The 23,562-nt window shown below is 37.6% G+C and overlaps 1 protein-coding gene across 5 annotated transcripts in view; it reads left to right on the forward strand.

Annotated features, from left to right (window-relative positions):
* LOC127063243 (mannosyl-oligosaccharide 1,2-alpha-mannosidase IA-like) overlaps positions 1-23,562 on the forward strand; it is an 84,517-nt gene that overhangs the window by 23,297 nt on the left and 37,658 nt on the right. For 3 of the 5 annotated variants that reach the window (XM_050992721.1, XM_050992717.1, XM_050992719.1), the window contains 2 exons: positions 13,276-13,457; positions 14,089-14,648. In XM_050992721.1, coding sequence (XP_050848678.1) covers positions 14,106-14,648 — 543 coding nt within the window. In that variant the 5' untranslated portion in view covers positions 13,276-13,457; positions 14,089-14,105. Of the gene's footprint in view, positions 1-13,275; positions 13,458-14,070; positions 14,649-23,562 lie in introns of all 5 variants that reach the window. The other 2 variants (XM_050992718.1, XM_050992722.1) reach the window with 2 other exon arrangements.

Raw genomic sequence — 23,562 nt, forward strand, 5'->3', positions numbered from 1 at the left:
TTTTTCAAACGGTAGAACGTGCCAGGGCATTTGGTGTTTCTGAAAAATACTCTCTGCTTTCTTCAAATCCTCCATCTTTTTCAAGGATATAGAGTTACGTTGAAAATTGTAGGTATACCGACAGGAGGATAAATCGTTTCTTTGGTTCGTTTCACGAACAGCCACGAGTAGTTTTCAACAGTTCTAAGCGAACGTCTGTTTTTGCTAAATTTTTCGCTAGATAGGTAGGTAGGTAGGTAGTAGGTAGGTAGTAGGTAGGTAGGTAGGTGGGTGGGTAAAATAAAGAGACACGTACTTCTCTCTTTCTCTTTCTCCCACTCTCTGAATTTTTTTTAATTTTCTTTCTTTCTTTCAAGAGTCATTCATAAATGATAATTAACGATAAAAGATTAGGCATACATGGTGGCGATCGTAAGGAATAAAAGAACGTCGTTAGCTAACGAGAATGGCGGAGAATCCGTAGAGAACAATTAGAGTAATTAGTATCAGAGAAATGGTCGAAGACCCTTTTGCAAAGCTATTATATTCTCAAATCGATATTGACCGGTTCAGCGAGATCTCCTTTTGGGTAGGTAGATAGGTAGGTAGGTAGGTAGGTAGGTTGGTTGGTAGGTGAGGGATGTGAGAGGGAAGAAGAAGGAACTACCATCGGTAAAGAGGAAGAGGTTTGTGGGCTTCGAGACGAACACGATGCTTTACCAAACGTTACACAGTAGTCTGGATGGATCAGTCACGGCAAAGAGCAATCGATCATTCCGCTTGGTGTTAGCCGTGGCCGCGTGTTCCCAAGATTTCCGTGCATATAAGTGTCAAATTTCGATGATCGATGCCTCATAATAATTTCGTAGAAACCTCCTGGCTCCTATCTTACCAACGTTCAACAGAGAATTCTGCTTTAAATATCGAAGCAAGAATTGGAATTACAAAAGAGCATTTCTGGCCCTTCGTCGTCTATTCTCTCTATTATTATTTGTTTTATTGTTATCGTTGTATTCTTTTCTTTTTCTTTTTCCCTTCATTTCGTCCCTCTTTTCTTTTTCGGTAAATTTTCAAAATTAAAGAGAAGAAAACTTGTGGGGACCTTTGCCTATATTTCTTTCTTTCTTTCTTTCTTTCTTTTTTCTTGTTCTTTCCTTCTTTTCTTTTTCTCTTTGTTCCTTCTTCTTTTTATTACAACTACGTGAATTCCTCGAACGAGTTTGAGAAAACTCGAAAAGGTGCTTTTTCTATTGGCACCACTGGTAGAAAAAGTTCTTAACAGAAGTTCTTTCCGTACTTCGTACGAAGGGATGTCCCTTCCTCTCTCCCTCTCTCTCTCTCTCTCTTTCTCTCTCTTTCTTTCTTCGTTGTGAACGCTTGAAACGTTCATTATAAATGCGCTGACAAAACGGTACCATTAATCAAGTTCTTCGTGGTGCAGCGGAATGCCAAGCGTACTGGCAAACCGCTTTACCAGGCATTCGCTAATAAATGTTTCACGGTGACGCGTTTGTACGGTGGACATACGTCCCTTGGCGTAGCTGCTCTCACGTTAGTGTCCAGCTGGAGGGTAAACTTCCCAAGCATAAGCAGCCTGTCCGTTTGAATTTGATCCCTTTTACACCCTTCTTGGGCTTGAACGACTAGCAAATAACTTGATCCTTATCGTTTATCTTATTTTTCGAGAAGACGTTTATCGAACGGTCGATGAAGTACGTTGAGATATTTCCTCAGGGAAAAATGATGAAACTATTTCTCTAACGTTTAACCTAACATAGAATTTGGAATTTTTCTTATTTATCATATTTTCGAAATATATCTCACAAGTCGATATAGAGCGTAATCGATCTGATAGTTATCGTAATCAAAAAATTTTTAGTTTTTTTCTTACTTGTCCTATTTGATCACAGAAACTATCAAAAACAATGTCAAAGGGAAAAATCAGGTTTATCCGAAGGTTGACCTTGACCAAAATTCTCCTGTCTCATTACGAACGGTCAAACTTCGTTTTCACCGATGCGAAATTAATCTCCAAACGGTAGTCGAGGGACCCGGACCGGTTTCTCCAAGCAATTAGCATTCGCCAATTAGCATCAGGGATCCATCTAAATGACTAACTTCGTCTCTCTCTCTCTCTCTCTCTCTCTCTCTCTCTCTCTCTCTCTCTCTCTCTCCCTCTCTCTCTCTTTTCCTTTCATCGAGAATGCGTTACGTAACCTTAAGATAGAAGATCCTTTCCTCGTTAAAAGTTATTAATTTCAAATGTTTATTTAAAACAACTACATTGGCACGAGACCGGTCTTTCGATTCTTGTTTTCCGTTTTTCTTTTTTTCTTTTCCTTTTTTTTTTTATCAAGAGAGAAACTCACCTCCCTTTCTATCTATCGACTACTCGTAGAATTTATTAGAGTCGTAAACTTGTGCTTAGTAGAGCTAACCAGAGAAACTGGATCATCGATCAAAAACATTTGACAAATCGTACGACTCCCTATTGCAACTCAATGAATTACGATTACGAGAGTGCTAGCACTTTGGCTACGGTCACCACGATTATTACTTATAATCCTGTTATCGGTAAGTCCAGGCGGTAGAGACATTATGGGTATGGTTAATAATAATGGACTTGTTAACTGCTAAACTAACTACCGTATTTTGTTAGACTGTTAACGTGATAGAGAAAATGAATATTTTTATTTATTCGAACGGAGACGTCTTTCGTTTAATTAACGTGTGCGTATTTCGTTCAAACTATCGATCACAGTTACTTTATCTTTTTAATACGTACGTGATACAGTAAATCTAACTATCGTTACGAGATCCATCTTCATCTCATTATTTGACTCTTTCTTATATACATATACATATACATATATATTTTTATTCTTTTTCTTTTCATTTCTTTTTTTCTTTTTTTTTTTTTATTGCCTCATTATGCAACGAAGACATTACACTGACGCAGCACAATGTAATATTCTTTCTTTCTCGCAGAACATAAAGAGGTAGTCGTGTTACAGTCGTCTAATAAAAGCAAGAAAAAATAACAGTGTAAAATAATGGGACTTCGTGAAAAGATCTCGTAAAAAGGGAAGGATCCAAGAAAAGGACGACTGTTAATCTTTTAGAAAAATTTTCATCAAACGTGAGAGAGAGAAAGAGAGAGAGAGAAAAGTAAAGATAAGGAAGATAAATAAATTTGAGAAGAAAAGATAAAAAAAAAAACAGCGAAAAGTAAAAAAAAAAATATTCGAAGGGATCCATAAGATTTACAAGAAAGAGATTCGAGAAGCTTAAATACAAGACGGCCGATGATCCTGAAGCGTTCTACCCTAAGTCGAATTCGCTTTATCTCCGCCTACTTCTTTCTCTTCCCTTCGCAGACCCTAAGATAAACCACTTCGATTAGCGATTACGAGGCACCCGGCCTGAGGTCGACACGGTCACGGAACACCAACATATACCTATTCACCAGCAAGTTCCACCATATGTGAGAGCTAGCTTGTTGGCTCGTGGGCACACGTGGAACACCATCCCTTCCACAACTTTTCGACCTATCCCTCGATACCTTTCGAACCGCCAAAGCCCTCAGGAATTTTTGTAATCTCTTCGGAATCTTTCTTCGTAACGTATCCGAAGAAAGATACTTTACAGTTCATTCACCTCTCTTTCAAGCTTGCCATGTAGTATAATACCACGCTCATTTATCATGTTTCGTGCGTTTTTTCTTATTCGTTTGATTCCTTGTTTTTTCTTGTTTGTTTGTTCGATCAAGATTTTTAAGTTTTGACTCGATACCATTCTTTTATACTTATCGTCAGTTTTAAATTATCATGGACAAAATATCATAGATTTTCAATAATTTCCTTCTAATTATAAGCTCTCCCGTTGAATCGCTTATCACGAAGCTATCCCATTAATTTGGTTAAAACAATAAACGGGGAAATCCAAAAGGACCCAAACGGTTACTTGGATCACAGCCAAGGCATGCCGCTTCGTGCCTCTGGACAATGGAGATTCGTGGAATCCGATTCGTAAACAATCGTCCGAGCAGATAGCTAGGCTTAATCCTCTTTAACTGGATCAACAGATACCACCTCTCACAGATACGAAATCCATTGAAGATCCTGTTTGAATTGGAGCACCCTAACCTTTTATAAAGGAAAAAAGAAAATGAGGGAATGGAAGAGGGGGAGAAAAAAATAAGGCTTATCCGTTCGCGTCTTTAACGAATTTCAGATTCAAGAAGCGTGAACTTTCAATCAGACTTCTTTTTCAATCTTCTTCAAAGTAATTCGAACTATTGGTAAAGGACTTTGATCTCTAATGGATCGCTAATCATATTAATGCATCGGGTGAGGCTAATCGATTTAATCGGCAGAATTATCCGATTGAAAATATTTCGAATGAAACGCACTTTTCTTTCTTTTTTTCTTTTTTTTTTCTTTGGTTTTTATTTTTTTCGTCTCTCCCTCTTTGTTTTCGTTTTTCTTTTTCTCTCGAAACGACTATATATCGAATCGATCGACTACAAATATTGCATTCGTCTCGTTCAACGTGTAGTATTATATCGATATCGGACAGTTCGATTTAATCCGTCGTTGCGCGAATTATTTTTGATGAAGAGAAATCAAATCGCATTGGTACCAGGTCCCGATTGAAATTGGAAATAAAATTGAAAATGAGAACAGGGGGGGGGAATACGGCGAGTCGAAGTTAAATCCCGCCGGCTTAGAAATTTATTTTCAACGGCGAACGAAATGGAAAGATGAAAAGAGAGGGGAGAGAGAGAGAGAGAGAGAGATAGGGGAAAGTAAAGGGGTGGATAGAATTCGTTCAAAATCGAAATTGAATCGTAACCGAGGCCGAAATCGAAGCGAGAGAGACGCGTTGCGTGCTCGTTTTGCGAGATGATCCGAGTCGTTAAAAAGTCGAAAGCTTCGTGAAACGTGTCACTGACTTTCGATTCGATTCACGGAAATCGACATTTTCAATTCGCCACACGCGTACGATTCACTTGTGCTCTCAACAGGTTGATTAGCTGATTACATCCTCGATCACTTTTCTATAGCTACCACATCGAATACAATATAAATTCTTTAATCCTTTATCGTCCAATCGATAGATAGATAGATCATTGTCTAACATTTCTTTAATATCTTCTATATTTCTATTAATAATTTATAATCACGATGAAAGAATGAGGAATGTTTATCGATTAGAAATAAATTTGATGCATTTTTTCTTTTTTCTTTTTTTTTTAATTTTTATCTAAATAAACGTTAGTATTTTTCAATTAACAATATCGCCATTACTTATAGACCGAGCAGAATGCTATACTGAATATTATAAACAAAAAGGAAAAATCGCTGATATTCTTCGTTCGTATAAATATCGAAAGGTCCTGCAATTATTTATACAATAAATAGCAAAATATATCTAACATGAATTTTCAAACGAATTTCACATATATTTGCCCTTTCTACCAGGGTAAAATATTTCTCTTGAAATATTTGCAAAATAATGAACGACATGTTTACCTGTTAATAACAAGAGAAGCCATTTGCATGGTATACGTCGTACGAAATAAGATACAAATTGTCGGTAGTAAACCTTACGACGTGCTTGAAACCAACAGGAGTATTTCTAAGTGGGAGTAGAAGGTAGAGTAGGGGATGGGGTGAGGTGAGGTAGGGGTATGACGTGTTCACGTAGATTCCATTGTTAAATGTGGAAGACGTTCCAGCAGCTTTAGTCGACTCGGTCACCAAGCAGGTTATTGCCTGACAAGACGACAGCCGTCACACTTGGCGAACGACGATTCCGCATCCGGCGGAAACCGTGAAACGAAGCACGCAGAAGCTCTTTCTCCTTCTCCCTCTTCCTTTCTCTCTCTTTCCCTCTCTCTCTCTCTCTCTCTCTCTTTCTCTTTCTCTCTCTCTCTCCACCTCTCTTTATTTCTCTCTCTCTCTCTCCGTAGAATGGCTACCTCAGTGAAAGGAGTTGGGAAAGAGGATTCAACGAGAGGGTATCAGCAACCTGTGTCGTGCCGGCCTCTCTACCTCGTTTTAAAGGCGTTTGCCACCGTGCTCGACCAGGCGCCGACAAGTTTTATGGCCGTGCGTGAAACTGCTTGTCGTACCGCATTCGCGATTCTCAATTCGTCTTTTTGTCACGCAACAAATGTGACCTTCTCTCTCTCTCTCTCTCTCTCTCTCTCTCACGTGAAATAGAACTTTGCTTTGCCAAAAAAGAATGATATAATCGAATAATATTATTCTTTATAAGAGAAAAAGAAAAAAATTGAAAAAAAAGAACCAAGAACAAGAGAAATTGAATTCATCATCAGTTTGATCGTCAATAGCTTTTCGATGTTATTATGAAATTAATGAATTAATATTGAATTATAATATTATTATTCAGTATCGAATTGTATCATTAATTTGTTTTTTTCTAAACGTAAGATCGAATGTTAGACCTCGAATGAACTTATCCCTTTCCACTCCTTGCTACCCACTTCCTCTTCATTTCTCTCACCTCCTTCCAACATCTCTTCGACGAGAACTATACCTACACTTCCCTAAGCTGGATGGTCGTTGATGTAATTTGCTAGACGTAAGTTAGTGGTCTCGTGCGTGTTACCAGTGACTCGTCTAATTCAAAGAAACAGGAAGTAACCCTGAGATTCTCCGTGGTAGATATCTATCCTAAGTGGAGTCGTACGTTTCAAAAGCCACAACAGGAGCCAGTACTTGGACAAACTGTGATAAACGTACGATGTCCTGGGATTAACGCGTTACTCGTATTGCACAGTTGGTACCCTTCTCTCATGTTGTTAGAAGGTTAAATATATAACCTAACCGGTATATCTGTCGTTCTAACCGAAAAGATACATTTCATTCCTATTAAATTCGTTTGTACATTCACAAAATATTTTTTAAATTGACACGTTGACGCTCCTTACTTTTGCTTTCTTTTTTTGTTCCTTTCCTATTTCTTTTTTTCTTTCTTTTTTTTTTCAAAAAATATTAACATCGTCAAATACGTTGATTGGATTGAGTTAAAAAAGAATTACGCAAGATTAGCATGAGTACCACTGATAAAGCAATAATAGCAACAGCTGTAAGAACGGCAGTATGTATGACATCAGACATATGGATAAAGAGATTCCAATAAGAATTCCTCTCTTACATTAGACGTACTTGTTGGCGCCTGGTCATACAAAGCTTGTTAATTGGTAAGGAGAAAAAAGAATTGCATTGAAAACTCGTACGAATGGTTATGCATCATTTGTCGAGATACCTTCTCATCGGGCATGTTTATTTTAATTGCTTTCCATAAAACGTCAATACATAACGGGATATATTTGTGCGAACGTATATTCAAGTTTGCAAAGACGAGTTTGTTAACTTTTCAGTGAGTCGAAGAGGAGTCAAGCTCTACTCTCTTTCTCTCTTTTTCTTTCTCTTTCTTTCTCTTTTTCTCGATGAGTTCCTGTATCGAGGTTCAATAAATCACGTGACGGCATCGAAAATCGACACGTTCATTTTCACCTTGGCTTTCATTCGAGTCTCGATCCTCTTCTGGCTGATCGGTAAAAAATCGAACTTGCCCTCGCTTGATTAATATCCTCTTGCCATCGTCGTTGTTGTCGTCTGGCTAAAAGAGAAAGAGAAAGAAAGAGAGAAAGAGAGAGAAAGAGAGAGAGAGAGAGAGATTAACTATCATGAAGAAAGAACGACCAGGCTAGCTTCACGTCCTTGACAAGAATGCTCCAACCCGTCGCTGGATGTTCTACTCGATCAACCAGGCAGTAAAAGTTATGCCGCAGCTAGGTTTTTACTACGACGACATAAAAATATTATTTAATGACCTTACTCAGAGAAAATGACGTGTCAAATCATTGTCATCTCTGGAAAGTTAATTTTTTTCCCTTTTCCGCACTTTCTTTTCTTTCTTCTTTTCCTGAAAATTAACTTCAACAGTTAAGCAAAATCCAATCGTAATCACACATAAAAAAATAATTGCCTATTCTCAATTGAAATACAAAAAGAATTAATTATACACACATATAGAAATCCCAAAATTCACATATGTACGTGCTCCTCTCTAACATATGCCGACACAACACACACGACGTACGTACGTACAAAGAGATTCACACACATACACAGTGATAATAATCGTTCCACGTAGCCGAACTGGCAATAAAGGCGAATCGACTCCGAGCTCGTACTAGAGCCATTCATCTTATCGTCGGAGATGGAAGAGAGGAAGAGGCTTGATAATCGAGATCCAAAGAGCGTTATAGTCACCTTTAATACCCGATATTCAGAGCACAGCATGGTATGGTAGGTAGTAGACAGGCATCGTCCACGACTCGGTTCAGCTTCGATGCAGTTACGTACTTACGAACGGAAGGTGCGTGAGCGCGCGCGCATACACACGTATACATCTATATACACCTATACAAAGAAGACCATGTCTGCTACGATAACCACCAGAATGCCTGGGGCTCTACCTTGACGCGTTCATGTGCCGACCTCCTCGTAAACTTCTCGAGTACTTCTAACGCCTCTTTCTCTTTCTATCTTTCCCTTATTCTTTACTTTCTTCTTCCTTCTACATCTTCTCTCTCTGTTTCTCTCATTGTCAAAGAACTTTTTAAAACGGACCAACATTTGCGGAAAGTAACTTTTCTGTTTTCTCTTTTTTTTCTTTTCTCTTTCTCTTTTTTCTTTTTTTTTCCTTTTTTTTTTTTTTTTTTTTTTACTGTAAACTAAGATGTAAGGAACGTTTCTGAATAAGAAAATATAAGTTTTTTCCTTTTCTTTGGAAAAAAGAGATCACACATATCGCGATTGTTTTATTGGTTGACACAGGTAATTTTTTTCAAATCATTGTTGATTGATTTTTTTTTTTTTTTAACGAGACGTAGTTATCTATCGGTCGATCTTATTTGTCCAACCCGATTAATGTATAGAACGACGCGGTAGTCACGCTGAGGTGATACAATACCAGTTATTTACTCTTAATGGGGTGTATAATAATTGTCTCAGTGTGCGATTTAACTTGATCATTCGGTGGTTAACTATCTGCGGCATACGTTACTATCGATATTTCATTGTAATTAATCAATATCGATTTATTATTAACATTTCAACGAACACCACAACGTTATTAACTATTTGACGTCGTCGATAATTTGAAATCGAAACCGAAGTGATTACTGTATGACAAAGGAAATAATTATCATTAGGTATCTTTATTAATGTCGTCATCACAGAGCAACTTTGGAAACAATGGAAAACAAAGTTTGCTCGTGACAGATAGAAGGGATTTTAACAAAGAGCCGAGCAAACAGAGATTGCGCTAGATAGTCGATCGAGAGCAATCGAAGCGAATTCATCTAATGGATTGAATTTCTCCAAAGTGGACTCTCGGTTTTGACGATGACTCTTTTATCGATCGATAGTTGAAATTAATTCATGTTATATATCGTATGTGTTTCTATCTATTTATATATTGTATATATACATATATATACATATACATATACATATACAAACGAAATTTCCGTGCAAGAGTGACGACGTACCCTACTGTGTAGTATGCAAAATTCGTTCATCAAAATTCCGAGCTCGATGTGATGGTATAGGACCAGAAAACTGTTTTTAGGATATACCCCAAGAAAACTAGAGGCTGTGTTTTAGCAACGTGTAATAACGACTCATGGTTTTACATTCTCTCTCCCGCCTTTGGATTTTCATTGCACGCGAACGGAACTTTTCGAAAGGGCTACAATTCTCTCTCTCTCTCTCTCTCTCTCTCTCTCTCTCTCTCTCCGTGTTTTACCTTTTACTTAGACTACTAATAGTCGTTCACGTCGTTGTTACTGTATCCAATCTCTTTCATATTGGTAGGCACGAGAGACTCACTGGGAATGGGCTCATCTAGACTGGAAACGACCATTATCGCCATAGGAAAGTAGCCGATATTTGCATTTCCAACTTCGTCCACGTTCTTCCTTTAGAATCGTGCTAACAAACTTCGTAGTAGTACCAAGGGATGGAGGTGTGACGTCGACTGCTTGCTTGGACGTACCTATTAGAGGCGGTTTAGTACTACTCGTAAACGGCCCCTATACTAGGCGATTTTCCAGTCGACGCTCTAGTATCGAGTCACGTCATTTAAATGCGAAATGGTTTGGAACATTCCCTAGGTTCTCTAAGACCGATAGAGAAAATTTCACCTATGTGTTAACCAATAATTCCATCGATGATTTTCCTCGATCCTATATATTATCTCCTACCCATAATCCGCGTTCGTGTGTGTCTGTGTGTACATATATCTATCATCCTAGATTTATGAGAGTATTTTCGTTCGAATATATTTTACAAATTTCCATATAAAATGCCAATTACGAAAAGAAGAAAGAATTCATTCCATGTATTTGATATTTCGTTCGATGTTCAATAGAGATTGAACAAAGTGATTACGATGTCCCAATCGGCAGAAGTGAGTTTTGACAGGAGATATCATATACATACCCCGTTTCAAAGTTTGATCTTGTGGTTGATCCTTACAGTTTCTAGCAACAAACTTGGACTTCGGTGTTTCATTCTACTATCCAATTGCCTCCGCCCCCAACCACCCACCCACCCTCATACTCACCTGCTCCCTACGCATTAACTTTATCGATATCATCCTCGTCGTTAGCGTCATTGTCTTAACAGATACCAAGATCCATTCCGATTCGTCCGATGGTTCTCAACTTTGTATTTGATGCAAGCACGATCAACGCGATATAAACTAAACAAATTGGAACCGGAAGAAAGGATTTAAATCTCTTTATAAATCTGATGTCAAAGTCGAAGGAGGTCGTTCGCAAGAAAGTAAGAAGAATGAAATCTTAGATATAAATCGATCGATCGATCGATCGATCGACTATGTATACCTAACGATAAATAACACGGTTAAATCGTTTTGATACATTTATACGAACCTCGATTACAGCTCGATCGGTGGGTGGTCGACCGCATTTAGAAGAAGCGTCCACTCGGCGACGCGAATTTGCCTGCTCTTTAAAGCTACTTCTCCGCTCCAATTTTCCACAAGAATGTGACACGTAGCAATCTTCGTAACCTCAGGGCCGTGCCGCACGATTTATTGGCCACCGAGTGTACCACCGACGATTTATCTTCTCGCGACGTTCGTCCTCCCTCCTCTTACCTCCTTACCTTCTTACCTACCTATCTCCCTCTCTTTCCCTCCAACTCCTCTCGAATCCACCCTTTTACCCTCTTCTCGTTTAACCGAAGACGCCATCTGGGAGGCACGCACGTCCTCCTCCTTTATCCTTTCCTTCTTCTTACTCTTTACCTTTCGTACCTTTACGATCGACGGTCATTCGAATCGGCACTTTGCGATATCGCAGTGTTTCTCAACTTTTTACGACTTTTCCAAATGGTTAAAAAAGTTATAATATTGATAATTCGATCGCCCGATTCGTACGTCCTATATATTTTCGTCGGATATATTCTTCAGAGATAAAAGAGAAAAAGTTTATCTTATGAAATATTTATACTAGTTCTTTGGTATTGCTCTCTCTTTCTCTCTCTCTCTCTCTCTCTCTCTCTCTCCTCTCTCCCGATACCTTTTCCCTCTCATCCCATCGTTCAACTTTCACCTCTCTCACGTTTACTTTTGATACTAGGATATACATCTTCACATTGAGAAACACTGCGATATCGTTCGCGAGTAGAGTATACTTCGCGAGCCATCCCGTTATCTCAAACTTTGAGGCTTCCCTACTTTCAACTATCGACAGTTCTCCTCGATTGCGGAACGTACCTACCCCACGCGAATAGTTCGACATGCGATATCGCAAAAGCGAATTCGCTGGATGCCTCTTAGACGCGTTACCACATATTGAAAATTCTTTAAGTGCATTTGATGGACGACCTCTCTCTCTTTTTCTCTCTCTTTCTCTTTCTCTTCCAACTTTTTACACCTTTTTCTTATTTTTTTTATATTTTTACTCCATCGAATTCCATAAACAAAAAAATTATCATAAACGATAAACACACACACACTCTTTCTCTCTCTTGCGACTTTTTATACTTCTTTTTTTATTTCTTTATTTTCCCTCCATCGAATTCCACAAGCAAAAAAGAATTATTATAAACGATAAACACATACTTGGAAGATACATATCAAAATAGATACATTCCTAATGTTTATCCGATCCTTTCCGTATCTAATCCTAACTAATCGATATACCTTAGCGAATAAAATTCGATACGATTAACGTTTGCGATATATACAAATTTCGTGAAAATTCTTTGTCGGTTGGACAAACGGGTAGGAGAGAATCAGACGAAATGCGAAATACGTTTAAGAAGACGAGATACTGTCCTACTGTTCGAAGAAGGGAGAAGAAAGGGAAGAAGGAGGTGTGTAGTGGCAAGAGATGGTGAGACGGAAGGAGGGTGGGAGGGAGGGAGGGAGAGAGAACTCGAAGACCGCAGGTGTAACGACCGCACTGAGCGGTCGATAAAATGTACGCGGCTTTTCGGTGCGAGCTGGAACCGAGAAAACCTTCCTTTCTCATCCACCTCTCCCCACTCCCCCTATCTCTCTCTCTCTCTCTCTTCTACTCCTCTTTCCATCTCTCTTTCCACTGGTATGGGTGCCTCGATAAAAAATGCAGCGATCACGTTTCGGCAAAAGACTTTGAAATCCGTAAACCGTCTCGTCCTCGACGATTTCTCGTTCCAACGAGAAACAGCAGGCATCCCTTTCTCATCCCTCCCTTCTCTCGTCACCAAGAGAAGAGATATCCATCCTCATTACCGGCCAATATTTCTCGGTTTCTCCGAGGAGAAGAGAGGGACGAGTTGTTTCGATCCGTCGAACGTTCGAAGGATCGAACGATCGATTGGATTTTTCAAAGGCTTTTATTTGAAACATTTTACGTACGTACGTAATAAGAGAACGGATAACACTCTCGTGGGATTATTTAAACAATAAATTGGATTGACCACTCGGACGTTTTAATTAGCTATCAATTTTATCATCGAATGATTTAGATTTAATAATCGTGTGATTATTATCTACGGACACACTCACATATAATACATACATATACGCAGAGAGGGAAACAGATACGTTTAATACTTTTGGCAACTTCTGCTTCAAGATTTACGAAATATAGAAAATTGTTAATTGGATTGAATCTTTCATTGGTGGATTGTTAACACGATCGATCTTTTTTTTTCTGTTATCCTTGGTATAATATAGCTGCTGGATAAATTGATCGAACCTCCGATGATATCGAGTTATCAACAACAACAACAACAACAACAACAACAACAACAACAACAATACGTCGCACTCTAAGATAATCTCATCCTCGTTGCCGAAGAATCTTCTCGGAACAAACACCGAACGAACTCGAATTACTGGGACGAGCGATCGAACGAGTAAGTATCTCTGGCTCTGCTCTTCTCGATTCTACCTTTCTTATTTTTCGGACTTCGATATTCTACACCTTAAATGGGCAAGAAACGTAGAAATCGATTCACGGTAAAACGATCGACCAGAGAGAGAGGGGGGAGGGGAGGGAAAGAGAGAAATTGGAACAGTTCCCTCGTGTTACGATAAAAATTTCACGTTCAGCCGGATCTCACGAAGAGAGTCGAGGGACGTTCGATTTGCGTTCTTTGGTCGATCGTTGCTGACGATCAAATTCGTTGAATTTCCACTGAGAAAGAAACAGAGATTCAAGCAGAGAGAAAAAGAAATAGAGAGAGAGAGAGAGGAAATGAGGAAGAAACTTTGATCTTACATAATTAAGAACGTTTTCGATTATCAGTCTATTCTAAACGACCTGAAGTTTTTTAGATAAATGTTAATTTAATAAATTGGAAATACAATGAAATAAAAAGAGGGAAGGACAAGATTCGAAAATCCTTTATTAAAAATAAGAGAAATAAGGATTATCGAGATCGTGTCTTTGGATCGTCCCGCGACAGTCCGTTTAACAAAGAAAGGTAGATATGTAGGTACCGAACGAAGGTACAAAAAAGGACAAAGGGTTCTGACTTACAAAAGGTGTCCTGCGGCACGCGATGCGATTGTGCAGTTCCGTGGATAGGAGTGGAACGTTGCCTGAGACGGAGATAGAAAGTGGCTGCTGTGGAAGTAAGAGCAAGTGGTGCATTGGCGAGATGAGGTTGATGCAGAGGCTAGCGATCAGTGGACTTTTTTCGGTGATACTGATCGTTCTATTAACTGGAACATTCGTAACCAGACGCGACCTGACCAGTGTCGTTGAAAGAGGTGTCGCACCAGAGGAACGTGCGGAACAAGTAAATCCAGCTTGGATCCAGGATAATGCTGTACCTGTTGGCGGTGCTGGTGGTGGTGCTGCCGATGGTGCTGGTGCTGTTGCTGGAGGACTTGCTGGGCAAGGTTTGGCTCGCGAAGAGAACAGAATCGAAGATAAACAAGATCGTCGAATGTTCACCCTCGTTAGGACGGTTCATAGGCCTTCCGTAGTTTCTGTTGCCGTTGCACCACCACCAGCACCACTTCCAGGTCCTTACGTCGTTAGACCACCCAATCCGCCATTGGATGATGTCACTCATCAACGACGTGAGAAGATCAAGGAGGTGAGTTATTTTCTATTAGATCGAGATATAATCTTCGGGAGTAAAATCTTAAAAATAAAATTTACCTTCATTTACCTTAAATTGTTCAGCTATATCGTTAAACAGCTCAACTATAATTTTAGTGAACATGTATCACAATGACGAATCTTATCGGTTTATTAAATCGTAAACCGATTTGCCATCCTTCTCGTTTCATAAATCCTCTCGTGTACGTGGAATAAGAAAGTTTGGCTAGTGGAAGGTATATTTTAGTGGCAAAGGTATCCCAGCAGCCAAATTTTATGCGCACCAACGAACGGGTTTATGTACTTAAAGCGTTATCGCGCTCCGCTATTAACTTCATAAGTATGGATTTGAAACAGTAACTTTACGAGGCATCGTCCTCCACTCGACCAAAAGTTCGAATCGAGCCTTTCGACCTCTCTCGATGAATACAGTTTATTCCGTCCTCTCCAACGATGCAATCTCGCAAACCGAAATCATCAATTTCCTTCAAAATCTATATGTATATATACATAAATATATGTTGTGATCCATTTAAAGTGGTTAACATGACTTAACACGATGCATACGTATATACATATACTTATATATAAAGAGAAAAGTTGCTTGAAAATTGTAAAAAAAAAGAAAAAAAAATCGATGATAACGGATTTCCGAGACTGCTTCGAACAAAATCGGAGTTCTTATCGCAGAAATTGAATATCGTTTGATCGACGATAATCTACATAGATTAAAGATATTTCTTATCTCTTATCGTGATGTTAACGAATCCTATGACGGTAAGTGTCTCTCTAATATAATAATATAATAAGCTATCTCTCTAATCTTTTTATTATATATAAGAAGACAAAAAAGATCTAAGGAAATGATGATGACAAAGATGAAGAAGAAAAGGAAGGATATCTTGAAGCACCAGAAAAAAAGGTAGTCAAAAAAAAGTTTCTCCATGCTCTACGATTTTTGTGTTAAAGATACATTTTTTGTGTCACGAGATAAACGTAGATAAAGTTTTATAAATTCGAATCGATCTACCTTGTACTCAGTATTATCTTACGAATGAATAATCTTTAATCAAAAATGTTGAAGCATTAGTAAAAGATTTTATATATATAAATGAATTAGTTCTCTAATATCATTATTATTATCATATAAATAATATTTAGCGATATCTCATACATATATATCTTTATGAAATTAGATTTAAAAAATTTAAATTTAAAATATGAAAATCCTTTTACACGAGGAAGAAAAGAAAGATGATCGATCGATCTTCGCCGATTCTACGAACGTGCCAAGGTAAACGAAGATAATGACGTAATTAACTTAATTTACGATCTCCAATTTCCACTTAGATGGGATTTCAATGACATTCGTTCGTTCTTTCCTACATTTATGATCTCTTTCTTTCTCTCTCTATCTCTCTCCCTTCCTCTCCCTCTCTCTCTCTCTCTTTCTTTCTGTCTCTTTCACTTTGTTATTTTTTTCTTTTTTTATCTTTTTCTTCCTTCGTAGTCTTCGTCTCGTTATTTTACTCGTCGGAGAAACGACCGGCTGAGTCTTCGTTTCTTGCTTGAAAATTATAGTTCGCTGCGCGTCCTTCCTCCCTTGGAGGATGATTTAAGCGTTTGCCGAGTCAACAGAATTAATCGCGACGTCGATCCTGGAAAGACGAAAAAGAAACGATCTGCGTTTCGATTTCTTGCCGTTACTTTACCGTGTCACCCAGAACACGCCTTTCAAAAACATTTTCTTATCAGATTCGATTAATCGAGCTACGAGAAAACGTCGAACATCTCTTTTCAACTTCTACTGAAAGTACAAAAAATTAACTTTTTTTTTTATTTATGTTTTGCTTTTAAAAAAGGTTCTTTTTTCTGTCTCTCTCTCTCTCTCTCTTTTTTCTTTTTATATATATATTCCTCGGCTGAGATTTATCACAGTCATAAATGAAAATTGTTACGAAATAAACAGATCAGAAATTTTTTTATATTTTTCTCTTTTTTTCTTCCTCTTTTTTTTTCTTTTTTAATATTCCACAGTTAGGATTTATCACAGTCATAAATGAAAATTGTTGCGAAATAAATAGATCAGAAATTTTTTAAATTCTTTTTATCTCTTATTTTCATTTTTACTTATTTATTTATTTTATTTATTTATTTATTTATTTATTTATTTATTTTTTTTTTAAATCGGCTTCATCGAATTTTCTCTTTCTCTATCAACGAGATGCGGAATCCATTCAAAGTACTAGAAAAAAAGTAGATTATATTCCTCAGCTACGATTTATCGAAGTCGTAAATATCATTACGAGATAAATATCAGTAATTTATTTATTTGTTCAATTTTTATTTTTTCTATCAAATTAGCCTCATCGAATTTTCTCTTTTTATATCACTGAGATATGAAATCCATTCGAATCATTAAAAAAACAAATCATATTCTCCAACTACGATTTATCAAAGTCATAAACAAAAATCATTATAAGATAAATATCAGTAATTTATTTATTTTTTTCTTTCTTTCTTTCTTCTTTTTTCTTTCTTTTCTGTTTTTGTTTAACGAATAAGCCTCATCGAATTTTCTCTTTTCATATCACTGAGATATAGAATCCATTCGAATAATTAAAAAAAAAGAGAAATTATACTCTTCATCTACCCCATTTATTAAAGCCACGAATAAAAATTTTGACAAAATAAACCAGTAATTTATTTATATTTTTATTTATTTAACAAATTGAATTCTTTTTTTGCGTATTATTGACAGTGAAATATTTCTTATCAGATTCGATTTAATCGAGCTACTTGAAATATGAAATCCGTTCGAATAATAAAAAACAAGTTATATTCCTCAATTACGATTTATCAAATTCACAAATAAAAATTATTACGAATTAAAAATCAACAAAATTTATTTTCTATCTTTTTATTTAATTTTTTTATTTATTTATTTTCTTTTTTATTTAACGAATTACACAGCTCCATCGAATTCTCTCTTTTTATGTCGCTAACATACAAAAATCGTTTGCATCATTGAAACAAAATTATTCATACATGTCAAAAAATTCATAAGGGAAAAAAGAAAATATGTTATAAATTAAAAAAATGCGAAACGTGTATATTATAATATCACTTTCTCTTCTTCCTCTTTATTTATTTTTTTTTTTTACTTTTCATTCTTTTTTTTTAGAAAAATTAGCCTCATCGAATCATTTCTTTCGCGATATCAGCGAGATACGAAAGGCTTTCGATCGTAAATACAACGAGAAGAAATCTTCAACAAAGGGAATGGATTCTTCCGTCTCGAAATTCGCGAACGATTAACTTTAACTTTGGCTATGAAACGTAGTGTTCGATTAAAGAACGATATTGCGCGAATTCGCGTGAGACTTTTACTTTTCGTCTCGGCAAAGGGTAGACGGAAATTAAAAGGGAATCGTAAGGGTGGAAAAAGGAATCGACGAGTCTTTTGTGCTCGACCGTTTTGTTCCACTGTGTCGATGTCGATATTCGCGTGATGCGTTAGTAGTGGTGCTGTGACGATGATGACGGTGTGGTGTTTGAACCATAAAGAGAAGGACCGATGGTAAAAACCGATTGCGGGGCTTGGGATTAATGAAAGGACATTGAAAATTCGACGTTAGGAATTTCGAGAACGATCTGTAACAAGTCTTTTGTTGTACGAATTGCTTTTTTCGTTTTTTTATTTCTAATTAAAAAAAAAAAAGAAAGAAGAAGACAAGTGACAATTGATTAAAAAATGTAAGAAAGAAATAAAAATACAGGGGTGTTTACGAACGATGACTTCGATTGAAAAAAAAAAGAAGGAAAGTAAAAAAGAAAAAAAATAGAATTATAAAAATATATTATAATCGTTTATGCAAGCCCCATCGTTATTTATAAAATAAAGAGTAGAAGGATTAAAGAAAAGAAATAAATAAATAAAAAATAGAAAGCAAAATGAAAAGCCCGAAAAAGGACGGAAAGATCGATCTGTTCGTTAACTGAAAAGTAGATCAGTCTATTCTTCCCTCTTTTCTGCTAAATAAAATCCACTTGTGTATAATTTACTAAGGACAGGGGTTGAACTCTTCTTTTCTTTCGTCGACCGAAGAAACAGTTTAATCTGGGTAACGAAGCGATCTAATTCAAGAGGGAAGCGAATGAATCTTATTCTTTGATGGTCTCGTTAACATGATATCGATAACTATACTTATAGTTTTTAATAACAGTAGGAAAAGTATTAAAAAAAAATGTTATCGTCGTTGTGCGATATTGATGTTGGAAAATACGATGTCTATTTTCAAAACATTGGTGCATATTTTCGATGCATGCAAAAGTGTATATGTGTGTGTGTGTGTGTGTGTGTGTGTGTGTTCATGTAATTAATTAATTTAGTAAAAAGTATTAAGATGAATATGCACGATGAAAAGGGATCGGGAGGGTACAGAAATGGTGGTGGTGGTTTCAACTTAGTAAAAGCTTCGAGAGAGATAACGAGTCAATCACATTAAGGGTGTTTCTTCGAGATTTCTCTTTAGAAAAACGACTGATTTCATCCCTTCCATCAACGGCATACTATTTCCATTCCTTCCCACCCTTATTTTTTTTATATTTTTTTCTTTATCTTTCTCTCTCTCTCTCTCTCTCTCTCTCTCTCTCTCTCTCTCTTTCTCTTTTTCTCTCTCTTTCTCTGTACCTCTCGTGAAACCTCATCTCTAGTCGTATTTCCATCGAATAACCACCACGAACGTTTAAAATAATAGCTAGGTCTCTTCGTCGAGTTTTACCCCCACCCTACGACCATCAATTTCGCTGCCATCACTATTCTACATTTCGTAATTATTGCAACGTACGTACGTAACGTTACTTACGATGTACGTACGTAACACTCGATCATTTTAAAATCTATTAAGTAAATAAATAAGTCGAAGCTCTAAACGAACGACTACGACGACGAAGACGACATCTTTCGTTAACTATCAAAATAGTTACGATTAGATATCAAGGTGATAAAACGTAAGTTCGTAAATTTTATTACGAGGGGAACCTCCATTAAAAGTCTGCGGCGAAGAGTGTCAACTGGATTTTACGATCTATTTTTTTTTCCTTCGTTTTTGCTCCCCTTCTTTCTTTTCTCTCTCTCTCTCTCTCTCTCTCTCTCTCTCTCTCTTCTTGTTTTTCTTTTTTTCTTATTTCTCTTTTATTTTTTTATCTATTCTTTTTCTACCTTAGTATGGTGCTTCGAAAAGAAACTTTCAGTCCGTGGAGATCGTAAATTTCTTCACGTCTTACGTGTTTCTGATGAGTGACTGACTCGTAACGTTGACTCGCAATCTCAGGAGCCATCTTGTTTTGACTTTTACGAACAACTTAAAAAAGAGAAATAAAATGAAATAAAGTAAAACAAAAAATAAAATAAAATAAAAACAACACGTCGAACAAATTTCCTCGACATAAGCTGTCGTGTTACTGACGTTAATCGAAACTATGTCAACTACGACATCCTTTCTCTCTCTCTTTCTCTCTCTCTCTCTCTCTCTATCTATCTATCTCTCTATCTATGTCTCTCTCTCTCTCTCTCTCTCTCTCTCTCTCTCTCTCTCTCTCTCTCTCTCTCTCTCTCTCTCTCTCTGTCTAGCACATTTTGCAATTACGAATCGCAATGCAGGATGAGTGCTGTGCATACTAATCGGCACACCTTTCGTTCCCATTAGTAACATTGGGTTAAATGGCGCTTCTAGTTATTATTGTTAATCGATATGACGATCCCACGAGTCTAGGGAATTGCAATGTCACGAACTTGTTCGTGTCTAAGCGTAATTAAAAGCATAAAAAAAAAAGGAAGAAAAAATAAATGATTAATTAAGACTCCTTTGATCGTTAATGTTTCTAGAAAAGTGCTTTAAACGTTTCTACATAGATATTCTCTATACATAGATTATCTTTCTGTAAAAAATTTGATACTAATTCGATCTGTTATTCGTATATACATAAATGAACGATACATATATGGAAGAGTTCAATTACTTAACTCATATGTTCGTATTTGTTATATGGATGTTTAAGTAGGTTGATCCGTTAGCGGAACGTTCTCCTTTCAATTATGAATGAATGCTTACGACATATACGGTCATCTTATGATTCATTGAGTTACGATCGTCTAACTCGAAGTATTGAGTAGTGATACTATATATGTATATGTATGAGATAGAACGGTCGAAAAATGCAAGTAACACTTATTCGTTTTTATTTCAATTGTGAACTATAATTAATAATAATTATAATAATAATAATAATCATACTGATGACGACGACGACGACGACGATGATGATAAAGAAAAGATAAAAGAAGGAAAGGACAAAATCGAGTGTAACAAATTGATGACTCATCTCCTCAGGATTTTCCTTATCTCTGTTAGAAATAGATGTCTCAACGAGAACGTCAATCGACGTCTTTTATACGAACAACTCACGTCCATTGTTCGTCCAGTTCTCAACATTTAACACACGAATTACCGAATCTCGAAAATGTTAAGAGATAAAGAAAGAAGGAAAGACCATTTTGTACTTGTGGTAATTCGAGTAAGTCGATCCTTTGTTCGTCGGTGCATCTATGTTTATACCTAAATCGTACCGTGTTATCTCGAAGATTGAACGTTGTGGAAGTACACACCACCAGCACGTACACTAACCACGAAGATTATCTTAATGACACTGGTCATTTACTCGGTGATCATCATGTAAATTGCAAATTCTAAGCAAACACATCGTCACTCGATCTTCTCTCTTTCCTTCTCTCTCTCTCTCTCTCTCTCTCTCTCTCTCTCTCTCTCTCTCTCTCTCTCTCTCTCTCTCTCTCTCTCTCTTTCTCATTCTTTCTGTTTTCCTAAAATAAAGATCGTCGCGATTTAAATAAAAAAGTTCGACTACTGTGAAGATCGAAGATACAACATGTACAACGGACGTCTAATTTTGCTTCTAAACTTTGTCTTACTGGTCATGGTTGCCGGTTACTGGTCTCTTTTATCTCGAGATCTAATTGCGAAAGCAACGGCGCCGACGTGGCCGTCGTATTAACGAGAATAAAATTAGCTTGCCGACGCTTCTAGTACTCCGTCTTCTTTTTATACGCGGAGAAAGAACACGTGGGCGATTACTATCTCAGTAATCATTCTTGACCTCGTTACCGACGATGGTTAATCCACGATCTTGAAACTGATCGGTCAAATGGATCTCGAGAAAAAAAAGCATGGCCGAGTCGAGCAGAGTAGAGTAAAATAAAACAGAGTTGAGCCGAGCCGGGCCGAGCTGAGCCGAGCCGAGCCGGGCCGGGCCAAGCTGGATTGGACCTCAAGAAGAGGTTGAGGAGAAAAAAATTAGTAGCTGACGTTGTACTTTAACTTCTCAAAACTTTATCCAATAAATTAGATCCTGGTTACGTGTACGTAGACGTATGCTTACCTTCTCTAAAAGCAAAAAAAAAAAAAAGAAAAAAGAAAGTAAAGAAAAGGAAAAGGGCAAGAGAAAAAGATATAATAAAATGCCTTGGAACTCTCTTGATCGTTGCATTTACCTCCTACCAGTTCAAGTCTCTTCCACTCGGATTACCATTTCCAGCTCCTCGAATCCTTTCTCCGTTCATTCGTAGTAGGGCACCTTAGAGAGGAAAGAGAAAGAGAGAGAGAGAGAAGGAGAAGGATTGAGAAAGAGAAAGAGAGAGAGAGAGAGAAGGAGTACTACTGAAGGACACGTCGGCAAGGAAGACAAAGTCGTATTGTCTATCGATGCTTGGTGTGCCAGCAGGACAATGACATGGCGGTTCCTTTTAACAAACTAGAAAAAGAGAGCAAGAGAGATATGTTGGCAGCAACAGCTTCAAGAACAGGAACAGGAACAACGAAGAAGAAGAAGAAGAAGAAGGAGAAGAAGAAGAAGAAGAGGAGGAGGAGGAAGAGGAAGAGAACTCTGGCACCATTCGATGCCGTCTTTCATTGAAGGTCAGAGAATAGATTTGGCGTGGGCGAGAGAGACCTGCTGGAGAAGGTTGTGGAACATCGTTGGCACCGGCTCCCACTTAGCGGAGATTAATTCACGCTATTAGCCCCTCGATGGCACAATGCACGACTCGCCTAACAATAATAAACAAAGCCATAATTATGGTAAGCCGGGTGGAGTGGCCTGAAGCAACGGCATCCGTGTAGGATTCCCTCGAACGGCTCCTCGACCTTAACCTCTCTCTCTCTCTCTCTCTTCTTCTCCCTCTCTCTTTCTCCCTCTCTCCTTCTCTATCCTCCTCTCCCCTCTCTCTCACTCTCTCTCTCTCTCTCTCTCTCTTATTCGTTCTCGCTTCCTGTCTGCATGAGCCAGATATCCAGGGGCGTTTCTGCCTAAGCTCCTTGCACTTGGTGCACAATAGAGAGACGTAAGGTGTCGGTGTATATATATAAGTATATATATGTGTATTTGTGTGTGTATAGCTCTACGCAGATTCCTCCTAAGGCACTCTCCAACAGCGAATTTTGTACGTTCAAAAGAAAGAGAGAGAGAGAGAAAGTGTATATGTGTGTATATGTATGTGTATATGAGAGAAAGAGAGAGAGAGAGAGAGAGACAGTCCTATAGTGTCGTGGCTCTCACGCCCTGCCAGGCTCCAGACTGAACCCTCTAAGCCCAGTGCCAGTCCATTCCTTTTGTACGCAAGGAAGAGGTGGAAGGAAAAAAAAATAGAAATAAAAATAAAAGAAAAGAAAAGAAAAGAAAATAGAATGCAAGAGCTTGCTGAGACAGGAATTTATAGTGTATCCTGGCGCCCACCGGTCTGAACACACAAACACGTTCAGCAACCATTCTTGAACTCTTCCATCAGTATGTTCTTGGTTCCAGCACGTCTAGACTGAATCTTTCAAAAATCT

The sequence above is a fragment of the Vespula vulgaris genome, chromosome 4, assembly GCF_905475345.1.
Source record: "Vespula vulgaris chromosome 4, iyVesVulg1.1, whole genome shotgun sequence".
Classification (NCBI taxonomy): Eukaryota; Metazoa; Arthropoda; class Insecta; order Hymenoptera; family Vespidae; genus Vespula; species Vespula vulgaris.